At 36.8% G+C, this 24,280-nt stretch overlaps 1 protein-coding gene across 3 annotated transcripts in view; it reads right to left on the reverse strand.

The window, feature by feature from the left end:
* Positions 1 to 10,135: 10,135 nt before the first annotated feature.
* IL1RAPL1 (interleukin 1 receptor accessory protein like 1) overlaps positions 10,136 to 24,280 on the reverse strand; it is a 668,131-nt gene continuing 653,986 nt past the window's right edge. For all 3 annotated transcript variants that reach the window (XM_063182325.1, XM_063182330.1, XM_063182319.1), the window contains 2 exons: positions 15,865 to 16,035; positions 10,136 to 14,563 (listed from right to left, as the gene is read on the reverse strand). In XM_063182325.1, coding sequence (XP_063038395.1) covers positions 13,845 to 14,563; positions 15,865 to 16,035 — 890 coding nt within the window. In that variant the 3' untranslated portion in view covers positions 10,136 to 13,844. The remainder of the gene's footprint in view (positions 14,564 to 15,864; positions 16,036 to 24,280) is intronic.

Genomic DNA, 24,280 nt, shown 5'->3' on the forward strand with positions numbered 1-24,280 from the left:
TGTATCCAGTGCTGCTGACAGAAAAGCCACAGTATATTCCCACATCAAATATTTAGGCTGTGTTGCTTCTGACAGCTGTCTCCACCACAGCCAGTACTAAATCTGAAGACAGTCAACGCCTAATTTCTCAAGACAGAAATGAGAGTGCAATATGAAGTAATCATAAGGGGCCCAGGCTTTGTCCTAGCTTTACCTTGCTCAGTGCTTATTTCCCTGCAGTATAAGCAGAGAAAACGTGCTGACCTGGGTAAGGTTCATCAGCATTCAGAGAAGAAGAGCTATTTGATTTTGTGGTTTGCATATTGATTTAAAAGAATTAACCCATTCTGCATGCAACTGGAAAGTAAAACACTTTAAAAATCTCTGACTAATTTTCTGGAGCCTATTTTTCAATCTCTAGACAATGCATTTGGACGTCACTTCTACATTACTGTTTTATCTCCTCTGTTCACATTATTCTCAATACTGCAGTTCCTGTTCTGCAGAAAAATATGTTTACTGTTCATTTTACTTTTGACATTTGTTTTCACCGAGCTTTGAAACTAACCTGTGTACAATCTATGAGTCCATTTGAAGTAAGGATGTATTTCCCAGACCTTTTGGAGCAATTTTGAAAACTTAAACTACAATTACAGATCTATCTTGTATCATAATGTCTATTTTTCTCAGCATCACCTTTTGTAGTATATGACTGTCAGGGTGTCTTTTATGTTTCTTGTTTAACAGAAGACCTTTTTTTAAGATTCTCCAGTTGAAATAAAGCAGCTTTTTACTTGCAAACAAGAGTTTTATTTGCACTTCAATGGATTCTGTAAATACCTGAGCATTTAATGTTCAGTTATGTATGTATTTCTTCAAATGACATTCTGATCTCCCCTATCCAGTAGTTAACACGTAGGCTCCCAGTGTGGGAACAGTTGCATTTCACAGGTCTGTTCATAAACCCATGTTTTAGTTACAGATACAACACTAAACTCCTAACAACACAAATTTAGTATTTAAATGATACTTTTTCCCCATTAAATACAAAATGGAATTATCTTTGCAAACTAAAATAAATATGAAGAAAACCTGCTCCCAAATAAAAACAACATAGGTTGGATGTCCTGGTTTGGGACAAATTTGGAAGGGAATGATGGGGATATCAGGGTACAACATAAAATCACCCCAGGACATTGGGAAAAATAAAAAGTGAAACTAAGTACTTGTAAATAGAGGGAAAATTGAATTTAATCACTCAATGCAAATGATTATAAGTGGAACATGTCAGGAGAATCCAAGAAAGATGTCCAGAGGTATTCTAAATGTTTTGATCAATATTAATGCTTGTTGGTGCTTTTATTCTTTCTGTTTATTTGTCTCTTTATTTTTATTTATTTATTTTTTGAAACCAAGACTTCATCACTCTTCAAGCAACATCTTGTGTACTTACTTTTTTCCTGTGATTGTCCCTCTTCAAGCTTGCAGCCCTGTGTGGCTTCCCAGCCTGCTCACACATACATGATTTTGGGAGAGAACACCGCAATTAATAAAGTTTTTGCTCTTGTACTTGTCTCAGTCATGTGTCTAAGAATTGCAAGGAATGCAGAGTAATGCAGTAAAGAATAGAGAATTATGTTCTTCATTTTTTTTATTAATGTCTGTTAAATAGCAATATTTAAAAAATGTAACTAAATATACATAAATATTTTTTGAATTTACAGTGGATACCATATTTCTGTGCACGTCACATGCTGGTAGTTGAGTAATCATAACTCTTATGATGTCTAATCAAATGCTAAATGCATTTCCTGCCACCATACCAGGCCAAGGAATCATGTTAATACTGGTGAAACCATGATCATTTATTCAAACGATCTTGCTAATATTTTGTAGAGCAAAGATAAAAATCTCATGAGAAGTAGATGAAGCAGACAAAGATCAAAAGGGTGACTGCTTGTAGAAACAATATTTTTTAATATAGCTCACCTTGACTTCAGATTGCAGGTGCAAAATACAGTAATATTAAAAATGTATTTAAATATGAGTTGCTGCAGGTGAACCAATTCATTTGTCACATTTTAAAAGTCTTGTGATACTCATGAGCTACAGAGACACAGGCCTGGCACTGGTCTGCACTTCTGGAGCCAGGAGACCACCAGCCCTTTTGAAAATTTAAGCTCTAGCTATGACATAAAATAGAACTTTGAAAGAGCTGCTGTGCACTGGTGCCTGTCTCTTATTGCAAGGCCCCAAATTCTTGTGTTACAGAGGTTCAAATTTGGAGCAATTCCCCAGCATCTGAGGAGCATCACGGCTTTAAAAATAATAAAAGAGTGGAAACAAGTTCAGTGTTTCTTGCATCTTTCAGGACTTCTGAAGGTGAGGGTCTTGATAGGAAGGCAAAAAAAGAAGCTGATTGCTATTCATTTTTGTGGTGTAACATGGGTATAAACACATTGCTTTGGATAATGATTTATGCCACTGCACTTTAGATGAGAGCCACAAAGCTTACAGTCTGTTCAGAAACCCAAGGATGGAATTTGCCCTGACCTAGGCATGATGTCATATTCAACAAACTTCAAAAAAGAAAAGCATTCATCCAGGTTTTCAGTAATGCCCTTTTTGACATTTTCTTGTTAGCTTTCATTGGTGCTGTGATTTGAGCTCCTCCTGCTCCACTACAGTTCCTGTATCAGTCATGGCCTTCTATGATGCTCACACAAACACAACACACACGCACATGGAGTGCTAAAAATTATTCCCTACCACGTTACTCTGCTCCCCACCATGTTGTTCTATTCCCCTGCCACCCTGTGGTTCCAGTGGAGCTAAACTGTCACAAAACTTGAGCAGTGGTGTAACAAATCAAACAAGTTTGCGCCACCCACACACAAAATCTTTGCCCCGGAGAGTTGTGAGACTGCATTTCTTGCTTTACAATGATTAGAACCATAACCCTTAGAGTTTTTAAGAAAAAAAGAGAACACAGGGAAAAAAAACCCCAAAACATATCCTAAATAAAATATCCTTAAGAAATAAAATAGCCGAACAAGAGGAAACAACAAGAAAGAAAATATTAGAGGTCAGATTTTCAGCTGATGTAAGCTGGAGCAGCTCCATTGCGTCCAGGGGAGCTGTGCCAGCTTATCCAGTACATATGCCCAGTATGCCCTTCTAGTCAAATCACTGAACTGGTACCTTCAAAGCTTTCCCTATGATGCTGTTAAATTTGTATTGCTACCAGCAAAAATTTATTAAAAAAAAAAAAAAATTTGCATACGCAAATTATTCACATTGCTTTATTTTTTCTTTGTCAGTTCACAAAAGAAAGTATTTCAAGTTGTCATAACCTTGCATTTAGTCAGTGAAAGAGTAATCTTGAAAGGAGGACATTGTTTTACAAATTGGACACATACCCTGTTTACTTTCCTCTAAAATTTGCACACTATAAAGCAAGTGGGTTTTTTTTTTGTTTTGTTTTAAAACTTTCTTCGTATATTATCATACAAAAATATTCATATGCAAGTAATAAAGAATTTTTTTTAAACATCCAACTTTTTAAACCTAAATCAAAGTCACACCAAAAGGGTTTTTTTTTTTTTGTTTGGTTTTGTGTTATTTTGTTGGTTTTTTTTCATCTAGACAAAGTACACCTTGTGCTTTAACAAACTTATGGCAACATGTGCTCTTTACAAGGCTTCTATTGAAAAAGCTCATGTGTTGTTATCCATTAAATAATGTAAAACTTGCCTACTTTTGTGGGTTTTATTTCTCTTAATCCTCTTTTCCCCGCTCTATGTGTTATTTGTGTTTGTATATATGTGTGGAAAAGTTAAGGCAAGTGCAATCAAAGTTACAAAAATCAATGTTTCTATTGCTAACATGTGCAGCATTCATATTTAGTGAGTGATGTCTTTTCTCTTGTAAGAATAAAATTGATGAAAATACAAAATGCTTAATATGTTATAGCTATTACAATAAGGTCTTCATTTTTTTTATATCAGGATTGGTGAATTTTCCAAAAGTTAGGATAACATAAACCGTGTTCATTTTAAAGCAACATACACTGAAACTAGGTAACATTTTGATCATGACTCTCTTGCTTCTCAGCAATAAGTATAGTGTTACTATAAAAATGCAGTTCCTTTTAGCTATGACCCATCTAATTTTTTTAAAAAATAAATATAAGTAAATCTCTTTAGGTAAAATCTTTAATATACAGTAGGCATAAATATAGGTTGATGTATTTCTACTTAACTTTAGTGCTTATACTTTTAACTTTAATCATTTTGAACAAAGTGTATAAAGGAAGAGACATATTTTCCAATTTATAGTCATACCTGTAGCCTTAAAGAAAACCTTGAAAAAATGCATATGTTTATTTATGGTTTGTATGGCAGTAGTTATGGACATTTAGAAAAGGCAATGATGCTAAAACTTCAATTAAATTGTAGAATAAACAGAAATTCATGTTCATAAATACTGGGCCTGATTCTGCTCTTTATTTTTGCACCATTTATACTGACCTACAGGTAGTTCTGCTGACTCCAGTAGAAGTATTTTTTTTTACTTTAATCAGCTATAAAGAGAATTAAGATAAAAGGTGCCAAAGCCTAGCATGGCACTTCCTTGCTCAATTCCATCAATGCAAAATTAAAGATGGTAAGTAGACATTTATCTCTTCAATGTATGTGCATGTATTCAACAGGAGCTGCAAAGCAATTCCACTCTGCTGGCTCCTCAGATTATGGGAGTCCAGCTGAGAGCTTTATTAACAAAGTGCTTTATCAAGATGCTTATCCAGGTGATAACTTTGAACAGCGGGTTCCCAAGAAGGGAATATCACTGCTTGAGTTGAGTTGTGCATTCTGCTTGTGGACAGTCAGGTCCTTCTGAGATGAGTAAAGGAACTAAATAAAATTAAAGAAACTAAATCCTCTAGAAAAATTGCTTTATTTGTATTACTTTTGCAGCTTTTTTTTAGGAAAGAGCAAGTGATGAAATTTTTCTTCTAGCATTTGAAATAGACATATGTTCTTTCCATTAAAGATCTTTTTGGTCATTTTGTTTACTTGTTATCTGAAGAAGGTGCAGAACGCACAATATGCCAATAAAAAGATTTACTGTTGAAATGGTGCATATGCTTAATTTTATATATTATCAAAGGTTTCATGACACTAGTAACTGCAAAGATTTTAATAATATGTTTTTCTTGCAAAATTCAGAGGTGGCTCAAAACTGCCATGAGTGACAGCAGGGGATATTTAGCTGCATTGTTGGGAGATAATCCCTTTCACTCTAAAAGCTAAGATTAGTATTCTTTCTTTTAGTATACTCCACTCATTGCTTGTTGCTGCTTCACCACTGCCCAGCACTGGGCAGCTTCCTTCTTTAACTTTATTGGCATGCTGAACATGTATCATTAACAAGTCTTCAAACCTTTATAATGAAGCTGTCACAAATTATTTATGAGTTTTCTGAATAACATAAAAATATCTTAGGTCATATTTTTACAGGACATGTAAAATAAATTACAGCAAATTACCTAGAGCAGAAGAACCATAAGAGTTACAGGAAGAAGGGGAAGATAGCTGTGTTCTAGTAAAGTATTTGAAATAACCAATGATAATTTTGTAAGTTCCTATGGATTCAACTTGACTTTGAAATATTTAATTTATTTATTTTTCAAGACTTTGGAGAGCCTTAGAAAACCAACAGGTAGCAATCAGAAGGCTGGAAAAACCTCAGCTTTTCAAAGGAAGCTCATGTCTCAGTGAGCAGAGGGAATCAGACCCACTGTGCCTGAGACTCCAAGTATAATAGCACCTGAAAGGACAATTTTCCCTTAAAATATCTATTTTTTGGATTGGCTATAAAGTGGAGAACTGACTGAAGTGGGAGCTAAGGAAATCCAACAGCTCTTTGAACAGTTTCCATGTGCACATTTGTGCTGAAAGTCTCCTGACTTTCAGACTCGTTTATGACTATTTTACTCCAGTTCTCTGGACTTCCACTCCATTCTTTCTAATAAACTCATGTAGTGCAATGGTATCTCAGTCCTGATGTGTCCTTGGGAAAGCAAATCAGAACAAAACAAAGCAAGTCCAAGCAAACAAAAACACAATTCAAGGAGCTACAGGGAATCAAAACATTCTTGAAAATTAATTATCTCAGTCTCTGTCCAACTTCTTATGCTCTAGATTCCTGTCTGAGGGGATCTTGAAGGTTGTATATCTGGTAAGGTGCCCAGGATGACTAAAAGGGAATTTTTCTTCAACATTCCCTAAAGAACATTTTGGCAAGTGTCATTTCAAGCAGATAGCATCTTTGCTGCTGCTTCTCACTCTTCAAACAACTAAAAACATTTAAAAAATGCAGGAATAGTATTTGCTGTGTGGTACTGAAAGCTATTCACAAACTCTTTTGTTTAGAAGAGTGAAGAGGTAATTGGAGAAAATAAGAGATGAACTGTCCTGACAGCATTATTTACAACAGGAAATTTAGCAGATGATCAGGTAGGTCCTATTAACTAGGAAAAAAAACTCCTACATCTAACAAGGTTATAAAAATGGCTTCAGATAGCAAACAATTGGTGAAGGAAGTATCTTCTAAATTTGGGATTCTAGGCAAAAGATATCTGTAATTTCCTGTGGCAGCAGGACTTGATGAATGCTAGTTGTGTTAACCTACCTGGTCATGACATGACCAATAAGAATCTTCCCTGTACCTCTCCCACCCCGTGTCAGCCCAGCAATGTACCTGTGTCACAGCATCCCTAGCGATGCCTTGGTTACAAGTTTGTCATCTCCTTGCCGCACATGGGAAATACCTTGCTATGAAAAAACTCAGATTTTCGGGATTTCCTTGCCTTTTTTTGAGTGCTACTTATTTTATTTTGTTGTACAGTTCTATGATTAAATAACCATTTAACCAACAAGTTAAAATACCAATGTACAGGAATAAAATTGCATAAAGTGCTTTCTGTGATGTAAGTAAGTTTTGAGAGTGATTATTGCAACAATTTTGTCCCAGATATCCGCACAGTTTGCAGATTCATGTGTTTTGCTGAGGTAGGCATAAGTTAGTGGTGTCAAAGAAGGAGCCTGGTGTCACTGAAATGTTTTGCTAAGATAGATGGAGAGGCAGTTGCACCACTGTTCTCCTCACTGCTTTGTATTTACATAATTGTTCCACATGAAGTTGCCTAGAAGTTAAGATGAAAAATGTACAGTGTTCTAATGTGATGCTGAAGGTAAACATATAATACTCATTGTTTAAATTTTCTGCTGAAACATTCCTAAGAACTCAATTAGGACTGCAGTGAGCTGTTTGCCACAGAATATTAACTCTGGCAAACAACTTCTTGTATGTCTGTAAATTCGTTGCCACTTGTGTTTTAAATATACAATGAATAATGGGATTTTCTAAACAAATATCTCTATGATTTACCTGTCACGCAAAGAATGTAGAGAAAATTCAGAAAAGACTGTTACTTAACTTCCTACAAAACATCAGGCGAAAACAACCTTCCTTTGAAAAAGAATCCTATAAACCCAGGTTAAAAAAGATTAAGTAATTGCATTGCTAATTTGCTTTACTTTCTTTATGCTTGTTTTTCAAGTGTGTGTGTGCAGACTGCAGCTTAAAGGAGTATCTTGAGCCCATAACTGACATTTTAAATATTTTTTATCTCAGAGAAGATCAGAATAGTATCAGGATGTTGCTTCACATGAGCATTCTATGTGGATGTGAAAAATGGTATACTGAGAACAAAAAATACAGCCTTTTTTCAGCTCAAAGTTTTACTCCTGCAAGTCACAGGAAAGAAGACATCTACTCACCCTAAACATCTCTGCAAAGAGCTTTTGTGTGAACCTCAACCTGAAGCCTTACAGCAAGCTTTGAGTGCTTCTACTTCAGTCAGCAAGGTAAACAGATATGACAGGAGGGGATGGGACCAGATAGGATGGGAGGGACAGGATGGGGTGGAAATTCCTGCAAGAGTGCTCAGGTGTGGTGTTACCTGACTGAGATGGCAATTTCCTGTAGCTGCCATGCAGTGCATTGCACACTAACCAAGCAAGCTGACCTCTTCCTATGCTCAGTGCTGGTGCTTACTTTGAACATGGAGCAAATGGAAAATATTGCCAGCTGTTCCTGCTCTTCCAGCTGCTTTGCCCCAGGGTATCTGTCCCTCAACATCTGATAATTCTCATGTTTACTTTCACTAACATCAGTAGCTATTTTCTGCCCACCTTCCCTGTGTGCTGCCTACAGCAGGTACAACAGTGGTGATGCCAGAGGTTCCTTCTGCACCCACCCACACAGGAGCAGCTAAACATGAGTCCAGAGGAGTCTGTGCTCTCCTCCTCCATGCACAGGAACACACTTTCCCCTCTGTGGAGCTTCTCAGTCATAGACATAAGGTGCAGCTTCCTGCTCTGGCTTGCACTTTGTCACAAAATGAGTTTGAGAGTATGGGCTCAGTAGATATTAATTGATCCTGGATGACTTTGTATTTTTGAGGAAGGCAGAGGGAGAGCTAGTATTTGATTAACAGAGAAAGAGAAGGTTAAAAACCAGATATATTTTATTTTTTCATAATTTGTCTCTTCCTTTTGGCATGTTCTGATGGTTAAGAGAAGTCTTTATAAAAGATATAAATAACTCCCTCAAATTCTTAGCTCTCACATTTTTTTCAAATTATTTTCCTTAGACTAGTGATCAAGAAAAATGTTTGTACTCTCTATAACCTCAATACTAGATAAACTATTTAACATTTAGATCCTAGATAATCATGAAACTCTTAGTCCCCCCAAATAACAATACTTGAATTGACTGTTGAAAGATTCTGAAATTATGTCATTTAAGGTATTAGCTATTTAATGTTAAGAATGCTGATAAGCTTTTGGGATGAGTCTGGTTGTAATTACAGGTTGAATATGTCCCTTGAAAAAGCCTCAATAAAAATATACTCATTTTTCAGTAACCTGAACAGCTTCAGAACTGACGTGTTTCCCACATAAGATATCAGACCTGCCTTTGTAATTTCTTCTCTAACTACTTCATGACCCTATGGACTCTAAACATACACCAGAGCTTATTAGTCCAGAGCAAAAGTCAAACTTTGTTATAATCAGAATTAAAAAAAAAACCAAACAAAAAAAAAAACAAAAAAAAAAAAAAAAAAAAAAACAAAAAAACCCCAAAAAAAAACATAAGAAAACTTTTAATAGATGAAACATTTTTATCATTTTTGCTCCCTAGGACAACAACTCTGAGTTTTGGAACATCAAGTCAAGGCTCTTTGGTGAAGTGTGATGCTGCCAACGTATTGGAGGATAGGGACAGAGTCAATGGAAAATGGCCCAGCAGAATTACATCACAAACAACAGCTCAATATCCTTGCTAAATTCAGTGAATCTGAAATTAAAGACACAATGGTGTTCTTCAACCTCCACTCAGAGGGCTATTTAGGAGGTGAAGAGATGTGCCTGTGGAAAAAAAAAAAAAAAAAAAAAAGCCAGGGAACTTTCAACCCTCGTAATACAAGGAAACATTCTTATGAAGTTGCTTACAGTTTTTCTGTTGCCAGCCACTTTAACCTATTTCTCAGCTGGGTTAGAAAATGTGTCCCAATAACAACAAACCAGGTAGGGGGTAGGAGTGAAGGAATTTAGTTATTCTAGTTAATAAACTAAGTCTGTTACAGAGACTTTTTTTTAGTGCTGACAGATTTTTGCCTTCCTCTTTATAACAACAATGGAAGGACTGTGCTGGACTATCAACAAGTACAAAATCATTCGGAAGTGTATTAGACATACAGGGACATATTTGTGTTGCTGATCTGTCTGGATGGCCTCCAAAAAAGCCAGTTGCTTGATGTAGGTCAGCCAGAGTACAGAGCTTTGCATGACAAAAGAAACCACAACACAGTCAAAAAGCAAGTGGGTGTTTTACCCTTTATTCTCCATTGACCATTGTTCTATTTTTGAGCTTACTTTACTACTGTGGTTTTCTTCCTTCTTTGGATTTTAATTAAATTCTCCTTAGGCTTACTAGCTTGATATTTTCTTCTTCTTTTTTTTTTTTTTTTCTTTTTTTTTTTTTTTTTTTGGTGTAAAAATGAAGGAATCCTTTTTACTAGGCCACTTTTCCCAAATCTCACTGCTCTATCTATAATTTAAATGAGTCATTAATGCACAATATCCAAATAAAGCCTTGTGAATTTGGATCAGGCGGGTATAACAAGCTTTCTGACTATTATGGAACTGATTATCACCCATTATGTAAAATACACATGGTTTTCACAGCTGTGCAGAAATAGAAAAATCTTAGTTTGTGTCTTAGCCTAACAATGCTGAACTCTGAAACAGATCATATAGAAAGCGTTTGATGTTGGCTGCCAGGTGAGAACTGGGTCCCCACTGAAATCCAGAAGGCATTTTGCTGTTCCTTTCCTTGCAGCCAAGATTTCAGCTTGTCACAGACTGCAAATATGAATTCCTTTTTCTCTTTGTTTTTCCAGTTTTCTTCTCCCACACAAATCAATCCTGCACTCATTCAGTTTTATTAGATTTACTCTCAAATCACAGTGCTGTAACTGAGAACAGAATTAGACCCAGCAATGCATTTTGTCTTCAAAATAATTAGCTGCATTCTATACAGTCTCCCATTTCTTTCCAGCTATGTATCCTCTCTGAAGAACCTATATACTGAATTTACACAAGCTGTGTAAGAAGAGTCCTTTTATAACATGGACTACCATGATTGGAGAGAGCCTTATAAAGACAGAGCACCACACTTGAATAATTCACGTGCATAGAATCCACATACAGACCCAAAGTTATTGACCAGGCAGAGTAAGTTTTTCTGATCATCACACTGTGCCTTTTTTAAAATAAAGTGCTATTTGCTTATGGCTAAACCTTATATGTGGCTATTGCATGCACATTTCAGGCTGCATTGTCAAAAACCAAAACACCTTCACCAAAAATGATGGAGCCTAAGCACTAGGGCAATGACAATTTTTGTTGGTTTTGGTTTGTTTGCTTTTTTGTTTGTTTCCATTTTATTTTGCATTCCAACAGAATTTTTGTCAAACACAGAGCACGTGAACACACAACACTTTCCTTCACTGTTCCCCACACAGAGCTGTTCACAGAAGAGGGAATACTAAGGAGGAATGTTTCTAAAGCCACAGACAACTTCTCCACTTATTTCAGGTTTTGTGGTTTCTCTTTTTTTGTTTGCTTGTTTTTCTTATATTTAATATTATGACAAAACATTATAAGAAAATCTTCCTTTAAGTAGTGTGAATATCAAATAGTATTTGTCAATCCCTGAATCATGCTATTCAAAGTGCTTAAATCTACACTAAAAATAGAACAACAGAAAATTACTTCCCATGTGGCTAAGGAAAGACCTACCCATTGTCAAATAATTACATCCTACATTTATTCCACATCCCAGTCTTTACACCAGGGCATGTAAAGGGGAAAAGAATAATGCATTGCTTTCAGGGGATCCTGGGGTATTTGGGACTGTTGTGATTTAAGCCCAGATGGAAATTAAGCACCACACTGCCACTCACTCAACCCCTCCCCTTCTCCTCCCCTCAGCCCAGTGAAAACCAGGACAGGCATCCAAATGAATGAAGGAAAATGCCATCAGTGCCTGACAGGTGTCTGTAAGAGCAAATAAATAATAGCTTTCTTAAAGCAAACGTGCAAAGTTCTCTTAAAATTGTATGTGACCTGGCAGCCTAATTTCCATTTTGTGGATGTTTGGCACATGTCCAGAGACACTATAATAAAGAATGCATTGTAGAAAAGGACTTGAGCTTAATCTCAGAGAAATAAACATTTTAAGCAAATAAAAGTGTACACCTCAAAGGTCTATTAGCTTCTTATGCAGATGCTGAGATTTCTTGACTTTCACAACAGAAGCACAGTCATTTCCTCCCACACTGTCAGTTCTGGATTGCTCCCACAAATATCCCCCAAACTGCAGCTTCTCCACTCACTTCTCATTAAGACCAAAATATTATAAGCTCTACTTTTCTTGTTGTGACAATCATGATGAGCAAACCCCACAACATCCATTATATTGGCCGATATCATTCAGCTGCCACAAAAACACCTACAGCTAATTAATTACATAAATAGACTTTGAGGCCTGTGTGCCAGGACACCAGTTACACTTCTGCCAGGGTAAATCAAACCCAAGGCTCTATGACAGTGTGCTGCAACCAGTAACTCTACTCCAGCTCCTCTGCTTCTGCCAGCAGAGAGCTTGGCCTGAATTTGTTGTAGAGCTGCACCACTCTTCTCTCCTTCTAAAACCAGAAAGGGCTTTCCGTTATTTAAAACATAAGTATGAGCAAGGTGCTTATTTAATTTGTCTCAAAGATGTCTGGATGTAAACACAGTGGTGGGCTTTTATTCTTCCCTGTCAGCCATGGTACATGCATTATTTGCAACTCCTCAAAGATGGAATCATACATAAAAATAAAACTAATTTATTTATTCATTAAAGTGGATAAATTTTTTTAATACTTCCAGGTCTGATTTAAATATTAATTTTGTATAAATAAAGTTTATTCTGAAAACAGTTATATTTCTGGTAATCACGTCATTTTTTCTGCCTGAGTTCTTACTGAAATCATGTTGAAATTAATAAAGTTTTATTTATCGTTACAAGCTAAAACCAAATGAAAGAAGATTTCTTAATCTTGAATATATAATTTTAAAGCAAATACAGTTTTTGGAACATTAAAATACAAGGGACTCTGAAATCCACAGGAAAATAATGTTTTGCTCTTACTTTTTTTTTTTTAAAATAACACTTTCTATAATACAAAGTGACAAACCATCTACAATACTGTCTTTTTTATTCCCCTTTGGTTTGGAAGTCATCACTGTACATATCAGCAGGACTCTGCACTTCAGTGTCTATTGCCTCACTTGTCTTACTCGCCTGACATTTGCAAATGTTATTTGCAAGATTTTGAAAGTTGAGAAAGGAAAAAAAAAAAAAAGAGTGCTTAAAAAATAAAATCCACAACCACATTAATACTTTTCCAGGACGTGTTAAAAATAGGGTTGCTTTTATATTTATAAAAGGCATACAACCAACTCATTCTTAAAATAAGAATTAAGAAAGAAACCAAACCCAAGAAAGCAAAAACCAAACCGGCTATAGTTTCTACACACTCTAGTGACTACTGTGAAGCAACCGATACAGATTGGGTATTTTCTCTTGTTTGACAGGTATCTACCAAGTTACATGTTAGATGGTCAGACTGTAGTGTTACCCCAAATGGGGGTCTTTGTAAGGGCAGGGAAGGAGCAGTGCACATTACGGGAGTAGAAATGAAACTGGAGCTCTCAGTGAGCAGCGGGGTCCTTCTAAGAACAAAAACTCTCCAAAAGAGGTGAGCTGCAGCAGGCATGGCTAGGCAGGCCAACAAAATGGATGGTGCTTCTGATATCAACATAGCTTTGTCCAAGCATTCCCAAGAGAGGTTATAAACAAACAAACAAAAAAGTCTAAAACTATACTAATGAAGCAAAAAAGTTTCCTATCTATACAGCAGTCTCTTCATTTAAAAAAAATGTAAATATACAAATTCCAATGACATATAAAACAAAGTCAAAAATGTGAATGGGAAGAGACATGGGTAAAACAGGAAGACTGATGCTACAAAGAAATTGCAAAAACATATGTACAAGACCCTGTTTTTCCTCGTTTGTTATCGATTGTAATGCATGTTTAACAGCAGCAGTCGAGGATGTACTTCCAGGCACCAGACTGCAGACTCTGCTCCTACTCAAGGGGGTTGGCAGCCCCTTGCATGTCGGTCACCAAATGACACTGGATATACTGGTCTCCCGCGGCAGGAGGGGCAGTATGGCACTGTTTGTGTGAGCCTCTTCGGGGTTCTGCTCCCTGTTAGTTTTTGTCTGCGGCCGCTGCCCGTTTATAAGTGTCATGGGGATGTTGCAGTAGGTGTGCTGGTTACCTATTGAGGTAAGAGGCAGGGTGCCAGCAGGAGGTACATCGTACTCATAGCTCCGGTAATAGTGTTTCTGGCGCATCTGTGAATGATATGTGTTATGAAAGGTGGAGCGCAGGTCTGGATGGGCAGTGGCAAGAGCAGTGGAGGTGGCAGCAGCCATGGAAATTGCGGAGACTGTCTGCAGTTCCCCAAAGGGCCCCTGCTCACTGACATCTAAAACCTGCTCATTTGTCATGGGTTCAATCCTCTTAAAAGGCATTTCGTACTGTAAACGTTTCCAGAACTTGGAATTCAACTTGTTGCATTTTGGTCCGTGCCATTTAATGACGGTGAGGAGCTTGATGGTATGCTTTAGGGCCTCAACCTCCTGGTAGTTCATAACTCCTCGTAGTTCACTGCATTCAATCAGTATCACTTTGATTTCTCCCGTGACTAACATATTTCGAAGCCTTGTTTCCAGTTCAAAGATGCTCCAACCTCTTCTTACCACGTAACTTGGAGTCATGACGATGATCAGTCGCTTGCTTTGGTCTACACATCTTGCCACGTCTTCAATGTAGGCTACAAAACAAAACAATTGCTCAAAAAGCAATCTAACAAAACTGTCTGCTCTCATAAACTGGTTAGAAAGAACAGAGGCAAATCCCTGCTCCCTGAAGATCTCACTGAAATATGCAAAAATATAATTCATAAATGTGCCAGGCTGGCCTGGCAGAACATGATCTTGAGCAACCTGCTCTAAATGGACCTGCTTGATCAGAGAGTTTGGAAAAGATGATATCCACAGGCCCCTTCCAACCTCAGCCATTCTGTGATCCTGCAAAACATATATTCTCACATGTGCTATGGATTGTGAGTGTTTCTTCATGAGCTATGGCTTTGTATCATCTAAATTGCTATTGGAACAAATATGCCCATCATGATTTTTACCTTTAAAAAGGCAAAGTCACCCAGTTAGACAACAGAGCAGCAGCCATGTGCTTCAGGACCTCAGTCTCAAATCCAAATGATACTCTAAGTTGTTTTGGTAGGCTAAGATTCTGTTTTTCCTACATGGCCCTTCCACATGCATTCATAAAAATTGTTATTTCCTGCAAATTAGTGTTTAGTGTGCTGTAGATTTAAAAAATATCCATTAGATTGCTTGATGTTCTATGTTGTTTGTCTATACCAAGCATCCTTTCTTTTATCTTTCATTAAAGGTATTGAACTTAGTCACTGTCTATGTGGTTACACTGAAGTCATGAAGAATATTACAACAACTAACAAAATATTACTGCACTTATGTTGGAATATGTGAGAGGAACATGAAAAAGATCTACTTGTACCAGCTGGAATCAATTCTAGTATTCAGTCTCTGAGAATGATCAAGTACATCCGCTATAGAATTGGCTACAGTGGACACTGACAGAATTCACTACTTTTTTTTCTGGTGTATTTCTCAACCATTATCTTAGTCCAAACACAGTTTTTTCCTTCCTGTGTGAATTTCTGTAATATTTAGAATCATGGATATATTTCCAAACAAAATCTAAGGAACTGAAAACACAGAACTTGGTATTCATTCCTAGATGTGCAAGTTCTCAAAAAATCTGAAAAATGTTAGTTTCTTTCATTTCCTTTACTTATGCATCCCCTTTCTGCACTGTTTTACCTTCAATTAAAACAATACAATTACTAAATAATGATCCTCTTATCTGGGAAATGCACATTAAGGTTTTGTTGCTTATCCTCACCATTCTCGAAGACATGGGAGAAAAGATCACATTCTGAAGGAGTAGATTTAGAAGCAAGACTAAAACAATCCCTGCAATCACTCATTTTCTCATTCAATATCACATGAAAATAAAGATATTACTTACTTCCTGTGGGAATCAAATCTCTGTCTGGTATGAACAACTTGTATCCATAATGCTTTTCCAGCATATCTGGTAGAATCTCAAGAGCAAATCTTTCTTCTTCTCCAGTTTCTTGATTCCACTGGTCAGGATCCACTTTGGTATAAGATAGATATGCATCATAATCTTTGTTGTCTAAGGAAAGAGGGAAATTAAGTTAGTTTATTCCTTATTTTAGCAGTTTTCACAGATATTTCCCCAGGTATTATTTCTAGGAGAATTTTCCGGGAAGAGGAAATGTTTAGATAAAATGGCGAGCTTTCACCCAGTCTCCAGATACGCATTCATTCAGCTTTCCTGTTTCACCTGGTAGGGATAATCCTGAGTTACACAGACACAAGGAAGAAAGGCTCCATGTCCATAGACAGAAGTCAGTTTATGTAAGGATCTGAATGAAGGAAATCCATTCAACAGCAGGGTGACAGCTCATGAGCACAAAAGTCAAAAGTCACTGAGAATTTGAATTCTTGTCTAGCATAAAAGGAGAATGAAGAGCATGGAAATAACTGGGCTAATGTAAATGTCTCTGCTGCATAGTAAAAGTATTTCAGTTTTACCAGAATTTTACTATAAATTTAGGACCTGAGGCTGAAATGCTTTAAGTGTACATATAGCATTCCTTGTAAAACTCTTTAATTCTCCAGGTCTGAAATTATTGCCAAGCTTAAATCTTTCCAGCATCAGCTCCTGATAATGTAATTTAAATTTCTTGAATTCTGTGCACTTAAATTTGCAAATTTAATATTGTATTAATGTAAATTTTATTACTTAACAGTGTGTTACTTCAATATGAGAAATAACCATGCCTGTGTTTTAAATGTGCTTGGTGTGCCTACTTGAAAGACTGAATCAAAAGGGCTGCCATTAATTTTCATTAGGAGGTCAATAATGCCAAGCGTTCTGGAACTAATTCAGTGGAATAAGAGGTCACATTCTGATTTTTGTTGTGAAGAAAGCAGAGGAAAATCAATGACAAGAGTAATGAAATGTTAACATCCTTCTAACTCTCTTGACAACATTATGAACAGACTACCCAGAATATCAATTGCTTATAAAAGAGATCTGATTGAATATTCTAAATACTGTGTCTCATAAGTAATGTTATATTCAGCCAGTGCTGACTTCATTTACTTATTGAACAGCTCCTTTCTTCATTTTACACCTTTTTGTAGTCTGGTAGCATTATTTTGAAAAACCTGCCAGCTGTAGGGTGGATGGAAAGAGTGTAAATGAAATTAATGGAGCGGTGCTAATCTTGAGCAGTCCTCTCTCCCTTCTGAGGAACCATGTTCACTATGCTAATTAATATTTGCAGATGACAGAACAAATGTGGTTGCACTGTTACTACTTTTAAACTTTCTAAACCCATGAAATGGCCATTCTGTGCTCATTCTGTGCCCTGCACATCTTTTGTGCAGTATTATCTATTGCATTGTTATAGCCACAGGGAAAAAAAAAAACACAAACAAAACAAGTGAAAGAAAAAACAAACCCAACCAAAACAACAGCAAAAAAAAAAAAATAGAAACTAAGAAAAAGAGAAGCACTGCCTTTTATGGGTCACACTTTCCAGGATTTTTTGGGAGTATTTATAAAAACATGTCCTTTAACAACAGAAAAGCATCTCCTGCCTTTGATAATGCCTTAAAATAAGATGGATTTGATCAAGTATAGAAGGACATACACTGCAGGTTTTTGTTTCTGCAGTTGGACAGTGATAACCCAGCAAAAGAGTTACCACACAGTGAGGTCAACAAATATATGGGGGAATTATTACAACTGAAAAATGCTGATGCTGCAATGACATATTCTATTGTCAGACATTAATGGTCATGACCATGGTACATGCTTGAGACAAGTGCTGCTCTGTTCAGTCTGAGTAAAGATGAGAATGCATCATTTTTCAAAGAGATAAATAGGAAATAATGTAGAATTCAAACTGTTTTAAAGGCTGAGTAATGCCTGCTAAGATACAAACACACATTCTTACTTGGAAGGGATTATTTGTGCTGTGACATTGTTTTATTGCATATGCAAATATTACACTTATGCATTTAGTCAAAGTACACATTTTTTCATATCATAGAGGCTCCAGCATCTCAGCATCTCCTCTAACTACAGCTGCATCATCCTCCATTGCAGGAAAAATGTCTTTCCCTCCTAGTTTTACTAGTATTTGTAGGGCAAAGAATGCTTGGGCTCTAGGGTATATCTGCAGAGATGTTTTCGGGCATCAGGCAAAGGGCAGCTCTGGATTAATTCATCACAATGAGGTCAAATGCAGCTTGTGCTCAAGGTGTGATGCCTTCAGTCCACAAATGTTTCAGTCAGCCCCAAACCACTAGTACTGCAAGACTCCAGGCAAAACAAACTGAGTTACAAACTGTCCTATCAACTCAAGCATTCAATGGAGCTGAAAAGGAGAAGATTTTAAGTGAGCAATGGTCATGGAGCTACACTCAGCCACAGGTTTATATAGACCTTAGGGGTAAACACTGAAGGTCAAACCTCATCTCTATTAATAACACATGGAAAGATTACTTCACTTAGTGGCCCAGATTTCTAGGCAAAGCACCCATTGCATCATTGGAGCATGCATTCTTTAATCCTGCCCATTCCTTTTGGTACTCATCTAAATGCAGAGTATGCTGTCATGCTCCCTGTAACTTTCTACAATGTTAATCCAACAGAAGTGATATAAATTTTTAGGGGATGAAGCTGTAAATGCTTCTTGTTATTCCGAGGATGTGCTCAGCAGCAGTCACTTAAAGGCTCAGTGTAAGCATAAAATGAAACCCAGACTCTATATGCATCTACTTTTTCACATGCAAATGGGATCTTTGGGTAAGTAAATTGCTATCAGACATCTAAGAACTCATCTGTATGCATGCTCTCTTAACAGCTACACATGAAGAAATGATAAGCTGGTGCCTACAGAAAGAAAGATAAAACTCCCTCTTCTACAGGGACCACCAAGCACATTTAACATCAAATTTGCATTATAGATGTATGTGTTTTCTAATGATTTCCATGTTACACTTCAAAAGTCAGCAGTTTGGGCCTTTGAGGGTTTAATAAACTTAAACATTGAAGATATTCCTGCTAATATGGGACAGATAAATCATAATGAAAAATTAAAAAAAAAAATCCCCAAAACTTTCTAGAGTATTTTTTTTTTCTTATCAGCCATGTTCAAGCCAGTGACAAATTCTGACTTTTAGCTGGCATGATAGATTTTAGCACATGACAGATTAAGAGATCAAAATAAGGAGAAATCCCACAATGTTGTCTTTCATAATGAACCTTATTTCAATTAAGCTCTAAGACCTAGAGGATGGAGTCAGTTTATGTGTCTGTGCATCTTGAAATCCTCAGATTATTTTGCAGTGCCTTCAGACACATTCAGTGCAGTGGAGGCAGCTGACCATGCACAGGATTTCAAGGGGAAACAGGAGATTGGATCCTTCCATATGCTGCAGGGAGCTGGAGTCAAACTGATACAGGAAACTTTTGTCTTCAAAACACATGATCTGTTCAGGAAAGGTTACAAAGAACCTGTCAAAATTTCTCAGACTGTAGTTGCTTAAAAATTATGGAATTTCTTAATCTGTATTTGCTTCACTATTTTAGGGGCTACATTTAATATATACATTGGGATAGTGGTTATCCTTAATATAATGAAAAAATGTCATTTAATGCTGAGTTGAATAAACCACTCAAATCCTAGGTCTTTCAAAAATACTTCTACTTTTCTTCACACTATTTACTGTAGCTGATGTAACATTTTCTATTATTTTTAAATGTCAAGCCCTTTTAATGTTAATAAAAATTAAGAACTACCCACACAATTTTTCCATAGCATAGTATATTTTAAATGTAGCATTCCTCATGATAGTTCACATTCTTGTGCAAGTGAGTGATGTTGAATTGTATGGGAATATCTTTTTTTTCTGCTTTGTATCTGAACTTTTTAACCTACAACAATCTCTTAGTTTGAAATTCAAAGATGATCTTGGTAATATTTTATTTTTAAATATATATATATATATATATATATATAATAAATTGCACATGAACTTTAAATTCTGTGAAATAGGAAGAGAGAAAAAATAAGGTATTTTCCTTTAAATTGGGACATTTCATGTGCAGAATCTAGAAAAATCTCATATTCAGTAGAGACATAAATTCAGTTTTTATTGTTTGAATTGCATTTCAGATGTAAATAAATAGCATAAACAAGAAGAGTTAAAGGAAACAGTTTTCCAGCAATAAAATTGTAATTAAATAAGAGAAAAATCCCTTTTTGTAACCAGTAATGTTTAGAAAGAAGAGAGCTGCATTTTTCTAAGGTGATTTTAATAGAATTTTAAATTGATATTCATAGAGCAGGACTTCTTATCGTCACAATTTGCCAATAGCCAATAAGAATATATAAACGAGTGGTGAGACTGCTATTGCAAACTTATTTTGTGCATCCCCAGGGAAGATTCAGTAATTGCAAAGTCACTAACTTCAGCAGTAATTTCAGTCTAGCTATACCTGCATAGCATAATCATTAACACAAGTGCTTTGGTGGTGCTTAAACCAATGGTAAAAGTTATATTTGAAAGTTAATAACTTAGTCACACAGAAACCTGAAGAATCTTAAAGCACTGCCAATACTTGCTGCTTAAGAGTTTCACTGGGATGAAACACAGGACACCACCAAGAAGTATCTCTTATCTGCTCTTGTCCTGGACAATTAATAAGACATTATCTGGGCATTCCCATAGGTTCACCCATGAACCCTGCTAGTCTTTTGCAGTTAAATAATAGCAAGGACAAAATCATGATTACATAAGGACTCCCAGGTGCAACAGGAACTGCAAGGAAGAGCCAGTTTCATCAATCTCCTAATTTGAGCATTGATTTGCTTTCCCTCAGCACGAAGCAGAAATTCATCTCTCATGAAAGGGCAAACAGCCCAGCCAAGAATCATTGCAGATGTCATGTACCAAACCCAAACAAGATTTCTGGAACTGGGAGAGCTCAGCAGTGGCACGTTTTGATCTTATTGGGAGCACTTTGCTTTATTTCTTTGTTTCAGAAATATGGTGGAAAACAAACAAACAAACAAACAAGCAGCCACTTTTCCAGAACGGAAACTCCCCAGGCCTGGCCCAGTGGCCTTCCCTGTAACAGAGCTGCACAGAGGCCATGGCTTCCTTCCATTCAACAAGGTTTCCATGGCACAGAGAGCTGAGCAGAAGACTGAGGACACCACAATGAGCCCCTGACCAATATTTTAGAAACAGCTGATGGAACCTAAAAGAACCAAGGGTCATTGTGAACGTCATAATTTGAGCTCTCAAACAAAACTCTCGCTTTTTAGCTATCAGTGGCCTACAGTCTTTTTGATTCCTTGAGCCTAAAGTTTGACTTCTGTTTAAAACACGTTTAGTCAGGTTTTGTCTTCAATTACTTCTTGGTTTTGCCATCCTCCTAGTGTAAAATTTCTTCTTTTCTCTCTTTTTTTTTAAGATTGTGTTCACCTTTGCTCAGCAAATCCTTGATAAAAAACTTTCACCATTTTAAAAGGTTAAAAATCTACCCAGGTGATGGAGCAGCAGATACCTGCAAACTGCTTCTATTAGCTGTACTGTATGGTCTTGCCTCTGAAACTAGAATTTAAAACACAAACACGTGTAAAAGTTCTTGAGTATGTTTGCCTATCTGACCATGTCCAATGGTTTTTAGCTTGTCACCCATCGACTTCTGGGTTTATCCATAATGTAAATTAAAACTGGCATACAGTCATTCACATATGCACTGGAACCTCTTAGATCTAGAAAGGCAACCAAAAAAAAATCAAAACCAGCTAATTTGGTCACTTTGAGCCTCCTATCCACTCTGAGGCAGGATCATAACTGCACTACTGAGAGAAATTATTCTCCTCTCCACCCTCACTGTGGTTGATGTGGCTGTCATGCCTGGGGACTGCTCCTTGCACAACTTGATGAGCAGGAAAAGTAAAAGGAGAAAGCTGTCCCAGGTAAAATAATGGGAAAATTTCCACTGACTTTTGGGTGTCTAGAAATCAGCTTAAATTTAGATAAAAAGAAGATTTCTGCATAGTGGTAATATGTCTTCTGATACAATTAGCATTTAAAGTCATAGAGCGCAAGCTAGAAAGAAGTCAGGGCACATGTTGATCACTGCTACTTGTAAATGGCTATTTACATTTTCACTCTGTCAGTTAAAGTACAATACTTCTTTTCATAAAGTCATTTAAAAATTGGGAACAACAGCAAGAGAAGGTTCTTCAAGTAAAAAATACATGAAAAGGCACTGCTAAAAATCTACACAGAGAATGAACGTGGTATAAAATCTGTTTTGTTGGAGCACAATATGCAACAAACCAAAAGAAATCATCACTTCTAAGAGTGGCTTTCAGTAATATAATTTTAGTCCCTAGAGTGTGCTTTATGGACAAGGCTTTTTAAAACAAGCTTTTAATTTTAAAGCTGCAAAGCTGTAAAGGTTACCTGACATTTGACAAAGATTAGCCCTTAGAAGTTCCCAGTGAAGTATCTATTTGTGAAAATGCTGTTGTTTTCAGAACAGTCAGGGCATTGCTTTGTTTGCAGGGCACTTCAAGCTATCATCTTTACTGTGTATGCAGAAAGATCTTAAACTGGATTTTTCCACCTAAACAGATTTGGGAGTTTCTGGCCACCAAACCAGTAGTGGTGAGTTATGGCTCAGAGATGCAAGGTCACATCAAACACCTGCAGGTAAAAAAGCTACTGCTTTGTCAAGGGTCAGAGTGTTTCCCTTTTCCCTGTGCTCCTGTGACTGGGGAGCAGTCAGACACCCACAGTGAGGTCCCTGAGTGGACACGGGCACCCTGCGCTCCTCTGCACTGAGGGACACATTGTGGGGTCCATCACCCCATCCCCTTGGGAGGAGCCAGCTCCCATGCAGTTGGAGAGCACAGGAATAGAGTGAGAGGTGAAGCAGCAATATTACTGTATTCCAAACTAGTAGGAAAGGCAGGGAATCAACCATAAAAACATAAAAGGAGGCTTCAATTCCCATTCTCAGGACTGAGCAGGAGCGTCTGAAGGAGAGAGAAAAACAGGAGAGCCTTGTCCTTAGGCTGAGAAAAAAACACTGGGAAATTCAACAGTGTAAGTTAGAGAAATGAGGAATTGACAGCTGCAGGCACTTCTTTAATCTGCAGTATCCCTACAGAAAGTAATAAATTGAGTTGCATTAGCTGTAAGGGTTAAATACTTTGTTTTCAAGTACTTCTCACAATTTACCCATGCCTCCCACAAAAATGTGTATTTTAGTTAGCCTCAGAAAAACTGACGTGTCTAAGGCTTGGAAAGGAAAAAGGAATTGTGATGAGATTTGACATCCTGAAGGGCTTGTTCTCTGATCAGGGAAGAAATGAAGCATTGAATTTTAAAAGAGATTTTCAACTGAAAATTTTAATTGGACCTCACCTTTAAAGCATTTCAAATCCTCTCTGGGTACAATACAGTGCACACACACAAAAAAAAAGACTGTGATATTTTGATGTTTGCTTATCTCCATGCTGTCCTGAAGTATGACAGAACATGGTGTAAATTATGAATAGAACGTGGGCGCGCTGCTGCTGCACTGCAGGAGATGTGGTTAGAATAGGATTTTAGAGTTCAGCATTTTGTGTCTGTCAGTAACTAACTAAGCCCAAGGAAGGGATCTCGGTCTGTGTCTGCAATTTATTTCTGCACAAGCCATGTCTTGAGCTTCTGTGGAACATTTTCTCTCCATCTTCCATCTTTTGCATGAGTGGAAGTGAAAGAGACAGAGTGAAATGTGCAGCTGCAGTCATTTCATTAGCACAATGGGTTTTATCCATGTTGCTATCATATTGAACATAGTAGAAGCTACATGTTTGCATTAGGAATTTATAAATAGTATTTTTCTTTTTATATTGCTGTGGTTAAGCACCCAAGGTATCAGTGTTTACCCTGATCTTCTAAGGAAAATACATGCTTGACCTTCTTTAACAATGACTTTTGCTCAGAAGGATAAACTGAATGGATATTGGTTTTCCTCCTTTTGAATAATAGAATCTTTTAGAGGTAACTTTTTTTGATGTTTAAAATCCGTTATTCAAGTATTGCTGTTCCCAAGTGACCAATGTTTGGGATGGGACAAGAGAGAGAGGCAAGAGTATAACACCTGGCAGTGTAATTCCTCAAATTAATTGGAATTATTTGAGAAAAAGATAAATGACAACTATAAAAGCAAGAATTACTTACTGATACTAAGAGAAAAAAAAATTACATCTATCGAAAGAATTTTTAAGTGTCTATTTCTGCATATTCTAATATGACTATTATTAAAT

The sequence above is a fragment of the Melospiza melodia genome, chromosome 2 (genome assembly GCF_035770615.1).
Source record: "Melospiza melodia melodia isolate bMelMel2 chromosome 2, bMelMel2.pri, whole genome shotgun sequence".
Lineage (NCBI taxonomy): Eukaryota > Metazoa > Chordata > Aves > Passeriformes > Passerellidae > Melospiza > Melospiza melodia.